The following is a 14,698-nucleotide window of genomic DNA, read 5'->3' as shown; positions in this document are numbered from 1 at the left end:
ATTTTCGTCTTTTTATAACTAGTGTGGGGGTGGGCGCTTCTGTGTAAAAAAATCTAGAGTGGGGAAGTGCTGTCACCTGTCCATTTCCTTTGTGCTGGTGCATTGTGGAAGCGAAGAGGACAACGGTTTAGGGAATTTTTTGTCCTCCGTGTTCATGCGAGCTGCTGCCGGAACGACTAGCACGTTGCTAGCCCCATGACCGTCTCATACGTGGGCCGGTCCGTCTTATGCATCCCGTTTTTGTTTTAATTGGGTGTTCAGAACAAGGCCTATTGAGGTACAGACCGGCACAGATGGCATTGCTCCACTTTGCATGTCCTTGTACATGCCCTTCGCAATAATGGCAGTGCGGCACTAATAGATACGTGTTGGAACAAATGCTACCTTGTTTTATTTCAAAAGAGTTGTGTTGTGTTGGGTTTTATGGCACATAGGCAATTGAGGCCACCATGCACCAAGAACAAGGTATAGGAAAAGTCTTTTGTTGAATATTATAAAAATGTTAAACATCACCCTTGGTGTAGAGGCCCTCAAACGTTAATACTATCCAGTGAGCACATACACAAATTTTAGAAATGGCTACTAGTAAAACCTTTAAAGAGGGCTGGGTAACCTCATTAGCTGTCCTTCGCTGCGCAAGAATATTGAGGCTCCCAACCAATCAAAATAAAAGCCTCAGCTTTCTTCTCAGGTATGAGAAAGTGGCCGAGGTGTAATAAAATTCATACAGACTAGTGGGCAAAAAATTTAGTCTCTTGAGAAATCCCGTTTCTTTAAGAAAGCTAAAAACACATGATATAGCATTAATAATTGCATCATCTCCTAAAAGCAGTGCAGGATGAAAAGGAATGCACTCGTTATAAAACTGAGTAAAGTACTCTTTCCTTAGTTTTTGCCGTTTCGTACAAGAAATTAAAATGTGCTTAATCGTGACTTCATCTCCGCATTCTGTGCAGACAGGGTGATCTCGTTATGTCAGTAGGACATTGTGTGTGAGATGTGTGTGTCCTATACTAAGACGGCAGATAATCACTTCCTTAAAATATTCCTGGTGGGTGCAGGACTTCCATTCACCTATAAGTGGTTTTACATTGCGTAATTTGTTTTTCACTTTGTTGTTCCACGCGAACTGCCATTTCTGTATTATTTTATGTTGAATTAAATTAATGCAATCTTTGAACGGTATATTTAATTTATTTGCTGATAACGAGCTTGAGCAGCACAGAAGTCTGCTCATTGCCTTTAATTCCAGTATGGCTTGGTACCCAGCAGAGTTTTAGGTTTCCTCCTTTAGCTGTGGCTATTACTATGTTGTGAATGATATCAAGTATAGGAGTGACTGCATTTCTAGAGTGAAGGGCTGTAAGCACACTTAGCGAGTCTGTGTATAATACTGTTTGCGAGGTTCTCGTTCACTATTTTTTTCACGGCTACAGAGACTGCGTAACATTCGGCAGTGAAAATGGAGGGCTCCGGTATAATTTCGACCACCTCGGGATCTTTAACATGCACTGACATCACACAGCACATGGGCACATTTGCGTTTCGCCTCCATCGAAACGCGGCCACCGCGGTCGGGTTCCTGCCCAGGTACTCCGGATCAGTAGCCGAGCGCCCTAACCACTGGGCCACCGCGGCGGGTCTCATATGGTCGCCATTCGGCGTTTCGTCACTTGGGTTTCTCTGACCGCGTTGACCAAGTGGCGCTCAGTCTTCACGAAGTTACATCCATTCGGCGTTTTGTGATTGCGTCCCGCGGTTCTGCCGCTTTGAAAGAAAATTACCTTATCTTTGCGTGTTGTTAACGAGCGATGTGGTGCACACTCGGGTTGTGGACAACATGGCTCTGCCGGGTCCGTCAAAGAAGCATGGGAAGTATTCCAACTAAATGCGGTGACCTTTCTGTCTAGCGTGTACAGTGAAAGCACAACTTTGGCGCAAATACAGGTGCAAATCGTCGCCAGCAAGAGGAATTTTCCGCAAGGTAAAATCAGTGACATTTTTAAGCCGATTTCATCTTAATAAAGTGATTTTTTTGTACTTCACAAATTTTTCAAACTGTTCGATTATTCGGACCATTTTTCGCGTCCCTTCCGAGTCCGAAAAATCGGTCGGCGAGTATTGAAAAAACGCAGACTACCATAAGCTACCTTGTGGCCGGTGGTTAAGCTCAAATAGGCCAGTAGTTTGCAGAGGAGAATTTTTTTATTGATAACACGGTCAGATGAATACGGAACACGCGGTACAGATTAGCAGTTGTCAAGTGAGGAGTAATCTGAATTGGATCCTACTGTATACATGAGCTTCTCATATCGTGAAGGCTGATGCACCCAACCAATATTAGCTACGTGTGATCGAATGCATTTGTAGTCCACGCTGATGTCCTTCTTGATGACCGCCCCCTTGGTCAACATCAGGTTTTACCATGGAATCTATTGGCGCCTGGTGTGGAATGTTGTGGGGGAGCTGATGTGCCACCTCATTACCAGTAGAGAGACTCATATCGCCGGAATCCACAGAAGGGTGCTGTTGAAACTGCAACGAACATTATCCAGAGCCGTGTAGAGGTCTAACGGAAGGGCTCTACGGTAGAAAGCTCGGAGGGCCTCCCTGAGAGTCCGCGTCGACTACATAGCTCGAGGAATGGAGAAGGCTAATGAAATAAAATTAAGATTAGATAGCGTGGATTTTTACCATTTTTTGAAGCAAAATAAATGCAACTGCTAGCCGTGAGATGCATCAAGCGGGCATGCTGGGCCAATCACAGATGCAAGAATTGGCCCATGTGCGCAAGAGGAAGTAGAAAAGTGAGGAGGTTGGAGGCAAAATGAATGTGCTACCTATTACCGTGATTAGGCGCAGGAGTGCTAAGTGCACACCGCGTATTTGGCTTGGTTAATGCTCGGCAGAAAATGTAGCTTTAAGACCCATTCACACTTGCGAGTTGCCAAAGCTTGTGACCAGGCAGCAGCTTGTCATTCACAATTGCAAGGGCGACCTTCAGGTTGCCTTCTCGTTCAATTCTCATTTGAAATGAAAACTTGGGAATGTCGCTCTCATGCTTTCGTCTGCTTCGGCTGCATCTCCTGCGTTCGTGCTCGGTTCTTTAAAGTGCTCTGGTCCCTCGCTATTCGGAACATCTTACTACGGCCTGAGCGAAAAGGAGGATGTCGTGGAGGTTTTGACGTGCACCGCGGATGTACAAGTGTCATGACGACATAGGGGCGCACTTATCCAGATCGGTCTGCCAGCCTGGATGCCAGCCTCCAGCATCAGAAAAATGCACTAGTATATTTTGTTTGCGATCATAAGCTGTGGGATAGAGGAATGTCAAAAATGAATCATTTTTGAGGATTGCTGCCCATTACCGAGCTCCTGGTAGAAGTGATAACTGCAATACAAGCATATTTCTTCCCATAGCCGCTTGGCTGCCACTGCTTCGCTGTTGAAGGCGTTGCGGAAATCTAGCTTTTTTTTTTTAGTTTTAAGACGGGGTCACAGTAACGTGGTGACAAGAGAAGCACCTTTAATACAGCACTAGCCAGTTCCGAAGTGCCCTCGGGTGCGGCATCGATGTGAAACTGGCTAGGCTTAGTGACGACTAGGGCAGCCAGGGAGCAGCGCCGTCGTTGCCGAAATCTCAGCTCGCTCCCTGATTGGTTCAGTGATTTGCAACTCGCAGTTGCAAGAATGGAAAATCGAGCAGCGAGCAAACTGCCTATGACTGGGCCTCTTCGATGTACCGTGCTCAGGCAGCCCGTTGGCTGAGCAAGTTCGCCCCTGACGGGAAAGCGCATCATGGTCACAAGAGCCAGCGGCCACCGGAGCCAGACAGCCGGCAATCACTGCGACAAGCTGTACGTGGATCACGGAGGGTAGAGTGCTCTCCGTAGCTTCGTGTTCTGCTGCGTCTCGTTGCTACACACGCACATGGCAGAAATAGGCTGCTTGAGATTGAAAACAACGACCTGAAGTTATTGAGGGCTGCCACAGACTGCAGAACAAACAGCTGATCATGCTCGCACCTGCACACATCGGCGATGAAAACGCTACTGTGTGCCTTCGGTGCACAGTGTGCTTCGAGAAATCCTCAAAAGCATGCGATTAGCAATCGCAGTCTAACGTCTCTCAGCTGACACCACATCGGAGGGAAAAGTGCTCGTGCGTTGCTCATCATGCTCTCGGATTATCGAGTGTTTTTTTACTACGCAGTAAGTATGACTGGTATGACCGCAAACAATCGACCCTTCATGGTGATTGACTCTGCACTGTGGTCGTTGTGACTTCTACGTTCATGAACTCCTGAGGGCTGCTATCAAAAAAGAATTGGGATACGTTCTGTTCACGTGTACCCTGTCGGCCGCCGGCTTTTGCTGTCTGCAAGGAATGCACGTATAATCTCGACAAAAGCGATTAGCTGATTGAACATTCATCTAGAACAAGCGGGCGTACTGTACATACTTTATCGTATCTGTAATGCTACAGCTTTACTGCAGAGGACTGGCACTCGAATGAAAGGCTCTACAATCCGGCCTTGCGTATGCATGCATGATGATCCGCGCTGGGAAATTCTTTTCATCTCTTTGATGATCCAAACGCAAGGAGATGCATGCGTATGGTTCTTCTCAGATATTTTAAGCATTTGTGGCAGAAATCCCAAGCATCAAGCTGTATGACAGTTGGCAACGACAGAATCAGCACTCGCCTCGACTGGCTGCCGTAAGTAAGAACTGTGTGGCAACATATATGGGGCAAGAGGTAAAACAAAGTGCAGGAGATTTCCAGTCAGGGCACTTGATATTCATTGAAACGAATATGCCAGCATTCACTTCCGTTATATGGTGAATTACTTTTCGGGCGCGGAATTAGCCTGCCTGAATAGGTGCGCTAGCATTGGCAGCATTGACTGATATCTATGAAACGGAGCATAGAGCCACCACCTGCATTGCAATTGGTGGTCCTCCATTCAGTGATGGTTGGCCATTTTGTTCTCAGTCATCCAGGCTTGACCTGACCGCACTGAAATCGTCGGTGCCATTTCACAACAGTACCTTAAGCTGGGGCGTTGTCAACGTACAATGCCACCAGCTCAACATGAATCTCCTTCACATTGTCTCTCTTCAAATGCAGAAAGTGGATCACTGCACATGCTTCAACTTCCCCAATGAACACTGCCGTTTTTGTTTTGATGCCCTAGTGTTGTTTCGTGCAACTATATGCAGCAAAGGCTCGTTAATTCGAACTTTAAGGGACCGGAAAAAATACTCAAATTATCGAATGACTCCAAAAAAACAGTCATGAACTGCCTGCACCGTGGCAAACATAATTATTGAAAGACTGGGCAATGGTTGCCTGTTTTGAGGTAAGAATGGAGCAGCAATGACTGTTTTTCATGTTTCCACCAATGCTTTATTGCATGTATACTGTCGGAAGCATCGAAACACAACTGCTCCAAAATTTAAGAGCCTGCCATGCATCCTACAAGGTGCAACATGGTGGAGCTCCTCTGCTACTGTGTCACACTCATGATAAGTGGCACTGTTGCGTGTGAGGAGGCTTCACAGCACTAGCAGTGAACTACACGTGAGCCCGCAATTTTTGTGCACTGGAGGAAGAGGACCATGCAGATGGAACTGAAAGAAATGCTCAGCGGTGCTGAAGCGAGGAGGAAAAAAAAAGGGGAAGAGAGCAGAAAACATCAGCGACGCTCCAGTCAGTGTCCCAAACGCCGACCGCCTGGGTGATGTTGGCTGTTTGAGCCGCCGTCGATGCCGACTGGCGCGAAGCTCAGAAAAGCGGAACAGAAACTAAGCAGCTGGAGTGTTCTCAGAGACAAGGCCATCAGTTCGTCGGCACGCCTGCCATTACACGCCGTTGCCAGAAGTGGGCGGCTACTCTGCAGTAAGGAATTCAGGTTCCGAGAAGGGGCTATTTTCCCGATCTCTAACCACGCCGGTCATACCTGGCGTCTTCCCTTTAGAGCCCGTTTGAATTAATCAATGAGAGACCTGCAGCGTCTGAATAGACGAGCATACGACGCCATAGAGTCACAAGTGCATTGGCCGGGGGGTCGAATTAACGAGGTTTTATTGCAGAACATATTTTTTAAATCCCCTAAAACTTGAGGGATGTGCGCTTATTTTGATGTCACATACTCCTGTTGCAGATTTATGGCGCCGATAATGCAAACTTCCTGAACGTCCCTCATATAAGCTTCTCAGAATGCCGTTAGACAAGAAAGTTACAAGCCAAATGCGGCTGGGGCAGGATGCACGTGACCAGGTGCAGTGACCAGAATCTGCTTGGAGTGTCGCTACATATCGTTTAAGTTGAAATATTTCCCTGGCTGATAAAGCTAACAAGGCAAGGCTTCCAAGCTGCAGTTACTATATTATTCTAAGCAATTACCTGGTGCTGGCTGTTGCTGTGACTGCATAGCCGACCCGTATGACTGCTGGCTGGGCAGGAGGCTGCCAGGGGCAGGGCCACCTCCTTGATCAGGACCTCCCGGACCACACGGCGGTGGCTGAAATAAAAGCAGCGACAAAAATGTTTAGAAGAGAGAACAAGTACCAAAAGCCACAATTTCGAAAGGACCCATTTAATTCTATGGGGTGAGCAATACCTGCCCAACATTTCTTGAAGTAAGCATCAAGCTCCTCTCTACTCAGGCAATTGCAACAGTACAACATGAATTTGCATCCAAAAATGGTAGACAACCAACAGTACATAGGGTATGAAAATCAAGCTCCCAGGCTCTCCACTTTCCTTTGAAGCAAAGTGAGTGATAATTGTACCATAACAAGCTGCAGCCAGAGTATCTTTATGCACATGTATAGAAAAAGTCTCCCAGCTAACTACCATGGCAGTTGTGAATTGTAGGTCTTGCACAACCCATGTGTACCATGTTGACCAGCATGTTCGGAAAGCAGTTTGCATTATGATGCAGATAGTGCAGCTTTCCACTGTTTGGAAGCTGTTTTGCACAAGTTTTGCAGACTGTCGACATGATACTGAACTCTGGGTAAGTTCACTGCACAAGAGTCTTTTCCCCTTTGAATAAAATTTCTTCTTTAGTGCCACCCAGCTTGGACTCGCAACTGTGGAAACACATTGCTAATTCTAAATTATAAAGGCAGCAGTAAGCTGTCAAATGCAGCAACTTACTGGTGCCAAATGCAGAAGCAACTTAATGCTGTCAGGTTCCAATTTAAACAGCCACTTAGTGGAAGATATTTGTACAACCAGCTTCACATTGCAGTTGTGAACAGCCAACCTTGAACCCTGGCCTCAGGTCTACAGCCCTTGAGAAGAACAGGCCACCTGCCATACAGTGCAATGCTGCATCCTTCCACCTATCACTGCTGACCTCACACGCCAAGAGGGAAGGAACATGCAATCAACTGGAGCAGCAAACACTTTCATGCTGAGTCTACATTTGTGGATGCGACATGAACACTCAAATTTCTCTTAAAAAGAGCGCAACAGACCTTACGCAAAAATGCTGCCATCTACCGGAAGAAAATCGAAACGAGTTAGCGACGCCATGCTGGGGGATTGCGGTGATGGGATTGCCCAGTGCGGACCACGTAAGCAGCTTTCTCGATTTGGCGATCCTTTTATTTTAAGGTTTAAGAGAAAAATAATGAGCGACGAGTGGTCCGCAGACTTTTCTGTGTTGCCCACATTTCCGAGCGACTTCAAGGATACCTATTATACGTCGAAAACGCAGTCAGAGAGGCACCGGCAGCGAAGCTAGAAATTCACAACGGAGTCGTATGTCAGCCTGCCGCAGTTGAAGACCACGAAGTGTACTGGACAAGTATATCTTTTCTTTGGGTTTTAAAATGTCACACTGTGACTATTCTTCAGTTGTGCTCTGTTCATTTGCTTTCTTGCATAGACAATCATATCAATGAGGTCGGTAAGGTTTCCAAGTCTGTACTGCATGAACGCTGCCGTTTCACGATTGCACACTCGATTACGAGTACGCCTTGGTGAAACTTGCTAATTGCCGGTTTTTCTCCAATGACTGCCAATGCTACAATGTGGGTGCATACCATCGCTTGGAAAATTCGATCTTTGTCAAATATGAGAAGATCGAACAGCCGACCACGAGCGGTGAATGACGATTTACGCAGCCTGCTGCATACACTACTTACTGACACTGGGGCTACGCGAAGGTCGATTCGCTGCGGATCCGACTGCCTGTCCCACTTCGCAAACGAAAGAATGTATACGACTTGCATAAAAGCAAAACAAATGTTAAGGATAAAAAAAATGGGCACATGAAGCCGAGCGGCAGACACAAAACAAATCCCGCGTGAGAAACTACTAGCTGACCAACGCAGGTTGCAATAACTGCTGCCGGCACGAGTGCTCCTTGGCAAATACAAGAGAAGCAAACAGCTCAGTTCTGGGCCTTTTTATTTCTACACATGTCATTTGTTTTGTGCCTTCATCTGCGACCTAATGATCACCTCTCGAAAAGCACTAAACACCTGCAAGCGGCTTCTCGCCGGCCTTGCATCCTCCTCCCAGTCAGAAATAAAGTGTACGAGGTTGGCACCCTCACTTGTTTCCTTGGTTATCCGTGGGTCATTTTTGAGTATAGCAAGGTACAGAGCAGTATTTGGGCATCTTGGACGACGATAGATGCCAAAGTGTGTGTCGCTAATCATGCAGTACCATACACTGCGATATCCGGAATCCCCCAACATGGTGGAAACGCGCGCAGTCACCACAAGGGGGCGGGCGCCAGTTTTTGCATAAGGCCTATAACCTCAAATGTGGATGCATTAATATGAGCCAAGATCTGAAAAATCATGTTAATCCAGGCAAACGAAATGAAAGCAGAAAAATGTTTTTAGAATGAACACAGTCTTGCATTTTATGGTAGCTGTTTTGGTTTGCCTTTTTTGCAAACATGAATGCACTGCAGTGCCTAAAATGTGCTGATTCGTTTACGTAATTTCTGCGACTGGAATCGTTCAAAAGAAGTATACTAAGACCTTGAAAGGAGCTGGGTCACAAAGTGGACATGAGGACCCACAAGGAACTGGATATTAAATTTCTTGTGGGTCCTGCTTTCATTTGTACGCCTGGCTTAGGGAATCTCTTCTACGGATTCTTGTCATCTTGATTATGACTCAACCCCCCCCCCCCCACTGGACAATAATTAACGCGTGAAAGGGTTATATGTTATCAAGTGACCAGAAGAGCAGAAATGCGCCACTGTCAAGTCTGCAGTAGTTATCGCAACACAAAATACACGTTGGACTTATCCTCATGGCCAACACCCGCCACAGTTCTTTTCACATGTAAAAGCTCAGCTGCTCCACTACCGTATCTTTGCCCTACTCTCTGGCCATGCCTAGAATGACACACTGTCCGCATGCTAGGCCCTATTGCTGCCATACTGCACCCCCTCAGGCTGCTGTGCTATTCTTACAGACTGAACTTGGGCCATCATAAATAAAACGTTTCACTCACTCACTTAGCCTTGTCTGCAAAACACATTTTGCCAAGATAATGTAGCAGTTTCGGCCACATGACTTCTTTTACCATAGCCATTAAGTCTATTATTGCGCTCTGGATTAGTCATGACCTTCTACAATGAAATATCACCTAAACGAAAGTCACTGAAACAAACTTTACAATTCACCTTTTGTACAACCCTGCATTGAAGCCCAACTGTATTCAATGCAAATGTGTACCAGTTGAACGAACTGCAGCAGACTGAAACTGCCAATTCAGCAAGCATTGGGAAAGTATTAACTTACTGTTCCCAGGTCAAAATGCATCATTTTGGCAGAAACATCCATTAACCCCTTAAAGGACAAATAAATAAAAAATTGTTCCAAAATTGCCAAATTTTTTTATGACGTCAAATGCTTCAGTAAAGTGTTTAAAACATAAAAATATTCACAGAAACAATTTATGGCAGATGATAATCTTTTACTGGTCATTACTGCCACCTCGTGTAATCTCCGTACCTGCCTTTTTTGGTGCATTCGGAAATAAACAAAATTCTTGAAATTCCAGAAAGTAACAGGTGACCTCGAATTGCCGCGTCAAAAATGTACCATTGCTTCTTAGATGCCTTCAAACTAGATGAGACCGACATCCGTGTGGTAACGTTCAAAGTATGGCACAGCGCAGAGGGCCTACTGGCACCACCTGCACCAGATCCTCGTTTCCTTGCGGATGTTTTTGCCAGTTGCGCCTCGCTTCATTCAGCACACTACACAGCGGCGTGTTGGTTCTTTCTTCTTCTCCGTTGGCGGATGATGCCATATTTGTTAAAAAACGTGGGAAACGCAACACAGGCCTTCCGCCATTCTAGTGTTCCCAATATTCAAGAAAAGCACAAATGATGGAACCTGTGCTGCCATCTATATTTTATGCAGTAAAGCACCATTTGACGAGCTGGGGTTGCCAAAAGCCACTTGAAACATCGCGGAAAACCCATGACGACCTCAGCTCGTCATAAGCAAAAAAGCGTGAGCTGAGGTCGGCATAAGCCCTTAAGGGATTAATTTTCATCCAGGAAACTTTGGACACTGCAGTTCTGAAGCAGTGCAGCTTGGGAAACTTCACTGAGCCATACTTTAACTTGCAGAACTTCAAACTTCAGGATTCCCCACCTGCTTTAGTAAGGTATGGGTACAAAGCTGGCTTGTACTTTTAGCAGTAATCAAATATGTTGTTAGTGCACTTGCCTGACTATCAATCTCAGGTAGAAGCCGAGAAAAAATGTGCTTTCAATAAAACGACAAATTTCATCATGAGGGGGGCTAATGTGCCATAGAAACTGAAAGCCTAAGCAGAACACCAGCTATTTCTAACCAAAAGAGCACACAAAAGCAAGGTAAAATCTAACCAGTGTATGAAGCTGACAACAGTGCATCGATAAGCTCCACAGATAAAACTTAGTGCTGCTACTGCTAAACCGTAATTTGGAGCAATTTTTGGAGTCCCAAAATAACTCCAGCACTTTGGAGCAGATGTGCGCTGCCCACAAAAAGCCGCTGATTTTAAAGCATAATTACACTGTGAACAAATCAAATTACGTTTAACACTTTGCTGTTGGCCTCTCCAACCATTATTTAAAGCTGTTGTGCAGTAAAAAGTGAGCATCACAGGCATTATTGATACCAGTGATTCTCAAGTATTCCTTCAATCAAAAATGCATTGAGACCCTGTATATATGCATTTTATGTGGTGCACTTTACTTACCACAAGAAAAAAAGGCCAAACTATACAGCTACAGCCGCCTAGCTACACAGGGTGAAACTTGCTTCAACTTTCTAAATGCTAATACAGCTTTTTCGAGTCAAGAAGCGACAACTTTCATGACTGTACTAGAAGAGTACAAAGCACATATGGCACAGAATAAATTAAGCAACTCCTTGACCAGAATGACCTGAACTAAGTTGAGCAAGTGAAGCTTGAGTGAGGAAAGGACGCGATAGCTACCAGCGCCATGTCGGCGACATCTGTTGAGGCGATCCCTATTTTTTATTGCTAAAACTACTCCATAGGAGGTTGCATTCAGTAGTGATAGATGGCACCACACACAGCTCCGACTTACTCCGGCCGCTCTGACCACTGTAGAGGCCTAGCACTATTATCATTATTTCTCGAAACATTCACTTTGGAGCAATTTTGGCAATCTGCACCACGATGGAGCAGAATAGAGCAGTTGGAGGAGGAGTGGAAGCAATCATAATTACTGCATTTAATAATAACACAAGTACACACTTCATGCATGCTGTTTTCAGGATTAAGTAAAATTTCTTCAGGAAGCCAGTGAATTACTGAAATCTACCCTGCTACACCAAAATGACCAGCTACGTGCTCATTTAAATTCAGTTAACTTTTAACCGAACATTTCTTAGTCCCCAGAAGTTCATTCAAGTAGCATTTCACTGTATTATAAATTTTAAAGCACAGACAACAGCAACACCAACATTACCTCCTTCAGTCACAGCAAACACAAATGCGTACAAGACTTGTTTTCTGTTGGCTTCAGTTACTGCATGGATATATAATGTTTGGTGAGAGCCTGGAGCTTGTATTTTGGACCCTTTGTGACAAGCTATGCAGAACAATTTTAGGCCAGGCATGTGAAATGAATGCAGAAAGATGGATGTCTCTGCATTTCATGTAAGCACAGGTGCTGCTTCGGAAAGTAGATTTATTCTTTTACTTGTTTTGCCTGCACCAGTGTTTTCAAAAGCCCTAAAATAAGCTGAATTGTTTAAATAATGACTTCTAACTAAAATGACACAAAAGTACAATTGACATCCTGACAACAGTGCATAGTCATACCGTGGAGATATTAAGACCCGACAGAAACTACACCAAAATTTATCATGGAGGGTTGAATTTTTGTATGTGCCATTTTGGCATGTTCCTAACAAAAATCTGAAATTGTGAAAGTTTTCCTTCTACTAGATTATAGTTTATGGCTAGGAGTATATTCAACAAGTTTCACATCGCTCATATATATTGGGACTTTTACACAAAGAGTTGTGCAATTCACCTCTAAAGAAATTAACAGTGAATAGATAAGCGCAGCATTACACACAGCTGTAAAATCCATACGTACAATTGATGCTTGCACCACAGGACCAGCATCTGCCACAGACGCCAAGTAGACTAGATTCCTATGCAAGATCTGCTGGTACCTGTGAAGAAGATGCCATGGACATGACCACTTTTTCCTCAAACTGTGACATGAAGGGAACTGAGTGGTATACTTTTTTCATAAAGTGTACATTAGATATGGTCTTGACAAGTAATAAATTTGAAACCATACTCACTGCAGGCATTCTGAAGCCTTTCCTTTGTTTTGATAGTCGACAATGGCCTGTATCAACTGGCTGTTTTCGTCCAGCATCTAGTTCGATAAAAAACAAAGCACAGTTACCAAAAAGCTCCCGGATTGAACGTAGTTCTGTTCATGGCATATTGCCTTCTACCCTGGTACATTTGAGCAGCAAGAACATGGTTTTTGGCACCAGGGCACACCCACTGCTAGTGCATGCAGGAGCACGCACCATTATTAACAAAACGTGCGAAAAACTGCGCCATGCATTCTTATGCGTTAAAAACAAACGACATAGCGTGCTGTCACACCGGACCAATGCACGGAACGTATGCTGTCACAAAACGTTCCGCCCATCGGTTACCTTCTCAACTAACATCAGCTCCTGACACAATTCGAACGTGCTGGGCTCGAACTCAGGCACTTGATAACACATTTACAGCGTTTGAGCAGCCTAACTGCCGCTAGAATGTACCGACCTTTTGTATCTGAGCTGGACTTGGGTTATGCCGCCCTTTCTGCTGTTGTGCAAAGGCGACCGACATGTCACTTGGTCTTATGTGTCAGAGCACTTGGCACTTGTATTGTTGTGCTCAGCAGCACCACTTAACGTAGAGACTGACTGCAAAACTGCAAAAACGACGTCTTCCCTACATCGATGGTACACCAATGCCAAACAATGGTTGCGCGAAAGGAAGCGCGGACGCCCAGTGTTCCCAGACGCTAACTTCGTCGATACCGGGAAACAGCGTTGCCACAATCTCTTTTATAAGACGCTGCCACCGCTGCCACGGTCAGAGTGGTCAGAGGTAGAAAACTCCGGTTAGTTTCGCACCTGGTGACTGGAAGAGACTAAATTGAGATTCCTACACGCTAACGCAGCGGAATTAGCTGTCGAAATTAAAACTTGAAAGAAAAAAAAATGCGACAGTGGCAGAATTGTCTAAGGCACCGGAGTACAAAGGTTCTACTAGGTTCCACGTCTTCGCCGGCGGTGGTTCGAAGGTTCGAATCTCGCTCGGGGATGGGAGCTTGACGATACGACGTTCCAGTTGGCTTCACTCCTGTCGCTATGGGAGGGAGTCATGCTGACGTCTGTACTGGCTGGACAATGGTGTATGAAAGTTTCCTACACCTGCCACTGTCGCTCGCAGCACGTTTTTATAAACAACACCACGTTGTCACTTTGCTGTATTGGTGGCCTCCTGACTAGCAGCTCAACATAAATAGTTGGGACAGTTATTATTCTTTTTCGCGGTCCCCGCGGCTGAGCGCACGTCCACGCGGCTCCGTGGAAGTGGCATCACGCTGCATTTATGGCCATCCGGGCGTAGTTAACCCGGTCAAAAAGACAAAAAGAACAAATGGAACATTGGGCTTCAAACTGGTTTGAAAGGGACTCATATGGAATGCAGTTCCAAGTGAGAATGTTCATCAGATAGCAACTGGACGCCCATATATGGACCACAGTAGCGTCGCTACGGTCAGCCGCACCCGGTGCGAAGGCCCTGTGCCATAACCACTGAGCCACCGCGGCGGCTTTTTGTGTGTTTTTAGTGCAGCACTACGTTCCTGGGCTTGTGCAGCGGATCCGTCCGCAGTGCAGCTGACATGGGTGACAATAACGCTTACTTGGATATAAATGAAGAGCATCCTTGTAAGATTACCTTGCATGTTAGATGGACCCGTATGTAACAAAATAAGTTATCCGCATTGTCGAAGTGAGGTTGGAAGGAGCAGACCGGAAGCAAAAAAAATTATAAGCTGAAAATGAAGACGAGCCACAAGCAGCAGGCGGGCATAGTAGGCGGGTTCTGAAAGTACTTATGTGAAAAATAAGTAAATCTTGGTGCCGGATTACGCAAA

General features: G+C 45.4%; 1 protein-coding gene across 3 annotated transcripts in view; it reads right to left on the bottom strand.

Annotated features, from left to right (window-relative positions):
• LOC144113567 (uncharacterized) overlaps positions 1 to 13,529 on the bottom strand; it is a 78,109-nt gene extending 64,580 nt beyond the window's left edge. Inside the window, exons 1-4 of one of the 3 annotated variants that reach the window (XM_077646709.1) lie at positions 13,312 to 13,529; positions 12,828 to 12,904; positions 12,614 to 12,692; positions 6,409 to 6,526 (exon numbers count right to left, since the gene is read on the bottom strand). In XM_077646709.1, the coding sequence (XP_077502835.1) occupies positions 6,409 to 6,526; positions 12,614 to 12,692; positions 12,828 to 12,904; positions 13,312 to 13,377 (340 nt within the window). In that variant the 5' untranslated portion in view covers positions 13,378 to 13,529. The remainder of the gene's footprint in view (positions 1 to 6,408; positions 6,527 to 12,613; positions 12,693 to 12,827; positions 12,905 to 13,311) is intronic. The other 2 variants (XM_077646710.1, XM_077646708.1) reach the window with 2 other exon arrangements.
• Between the last annotated feature and the right edge of the window lie 1,169 nt (positions 13,530 to 14,698).

Source organism: Amblyomma americanum, chromosome 1 (genome assembly GCF_052857255.1).
Source record: "Amblyomma americanum isolate KBUSLIRL-KWMA chromosome 1, ASM5285725v1, whole genome shotgun sequence".
In the NCBI taxonomy this organism is placed as follows: domain Eukaryota; kingdom Metazoa; phylum Arthropoda; class Arachnida; order Ixodida; family Ixodidae; genus Amblyomma; species Amblyomma americanum.
Note: the sequence above shows the minus strand (reverse complement) of the source record. Positions and strands in the feature narration are given on the sequence as shown.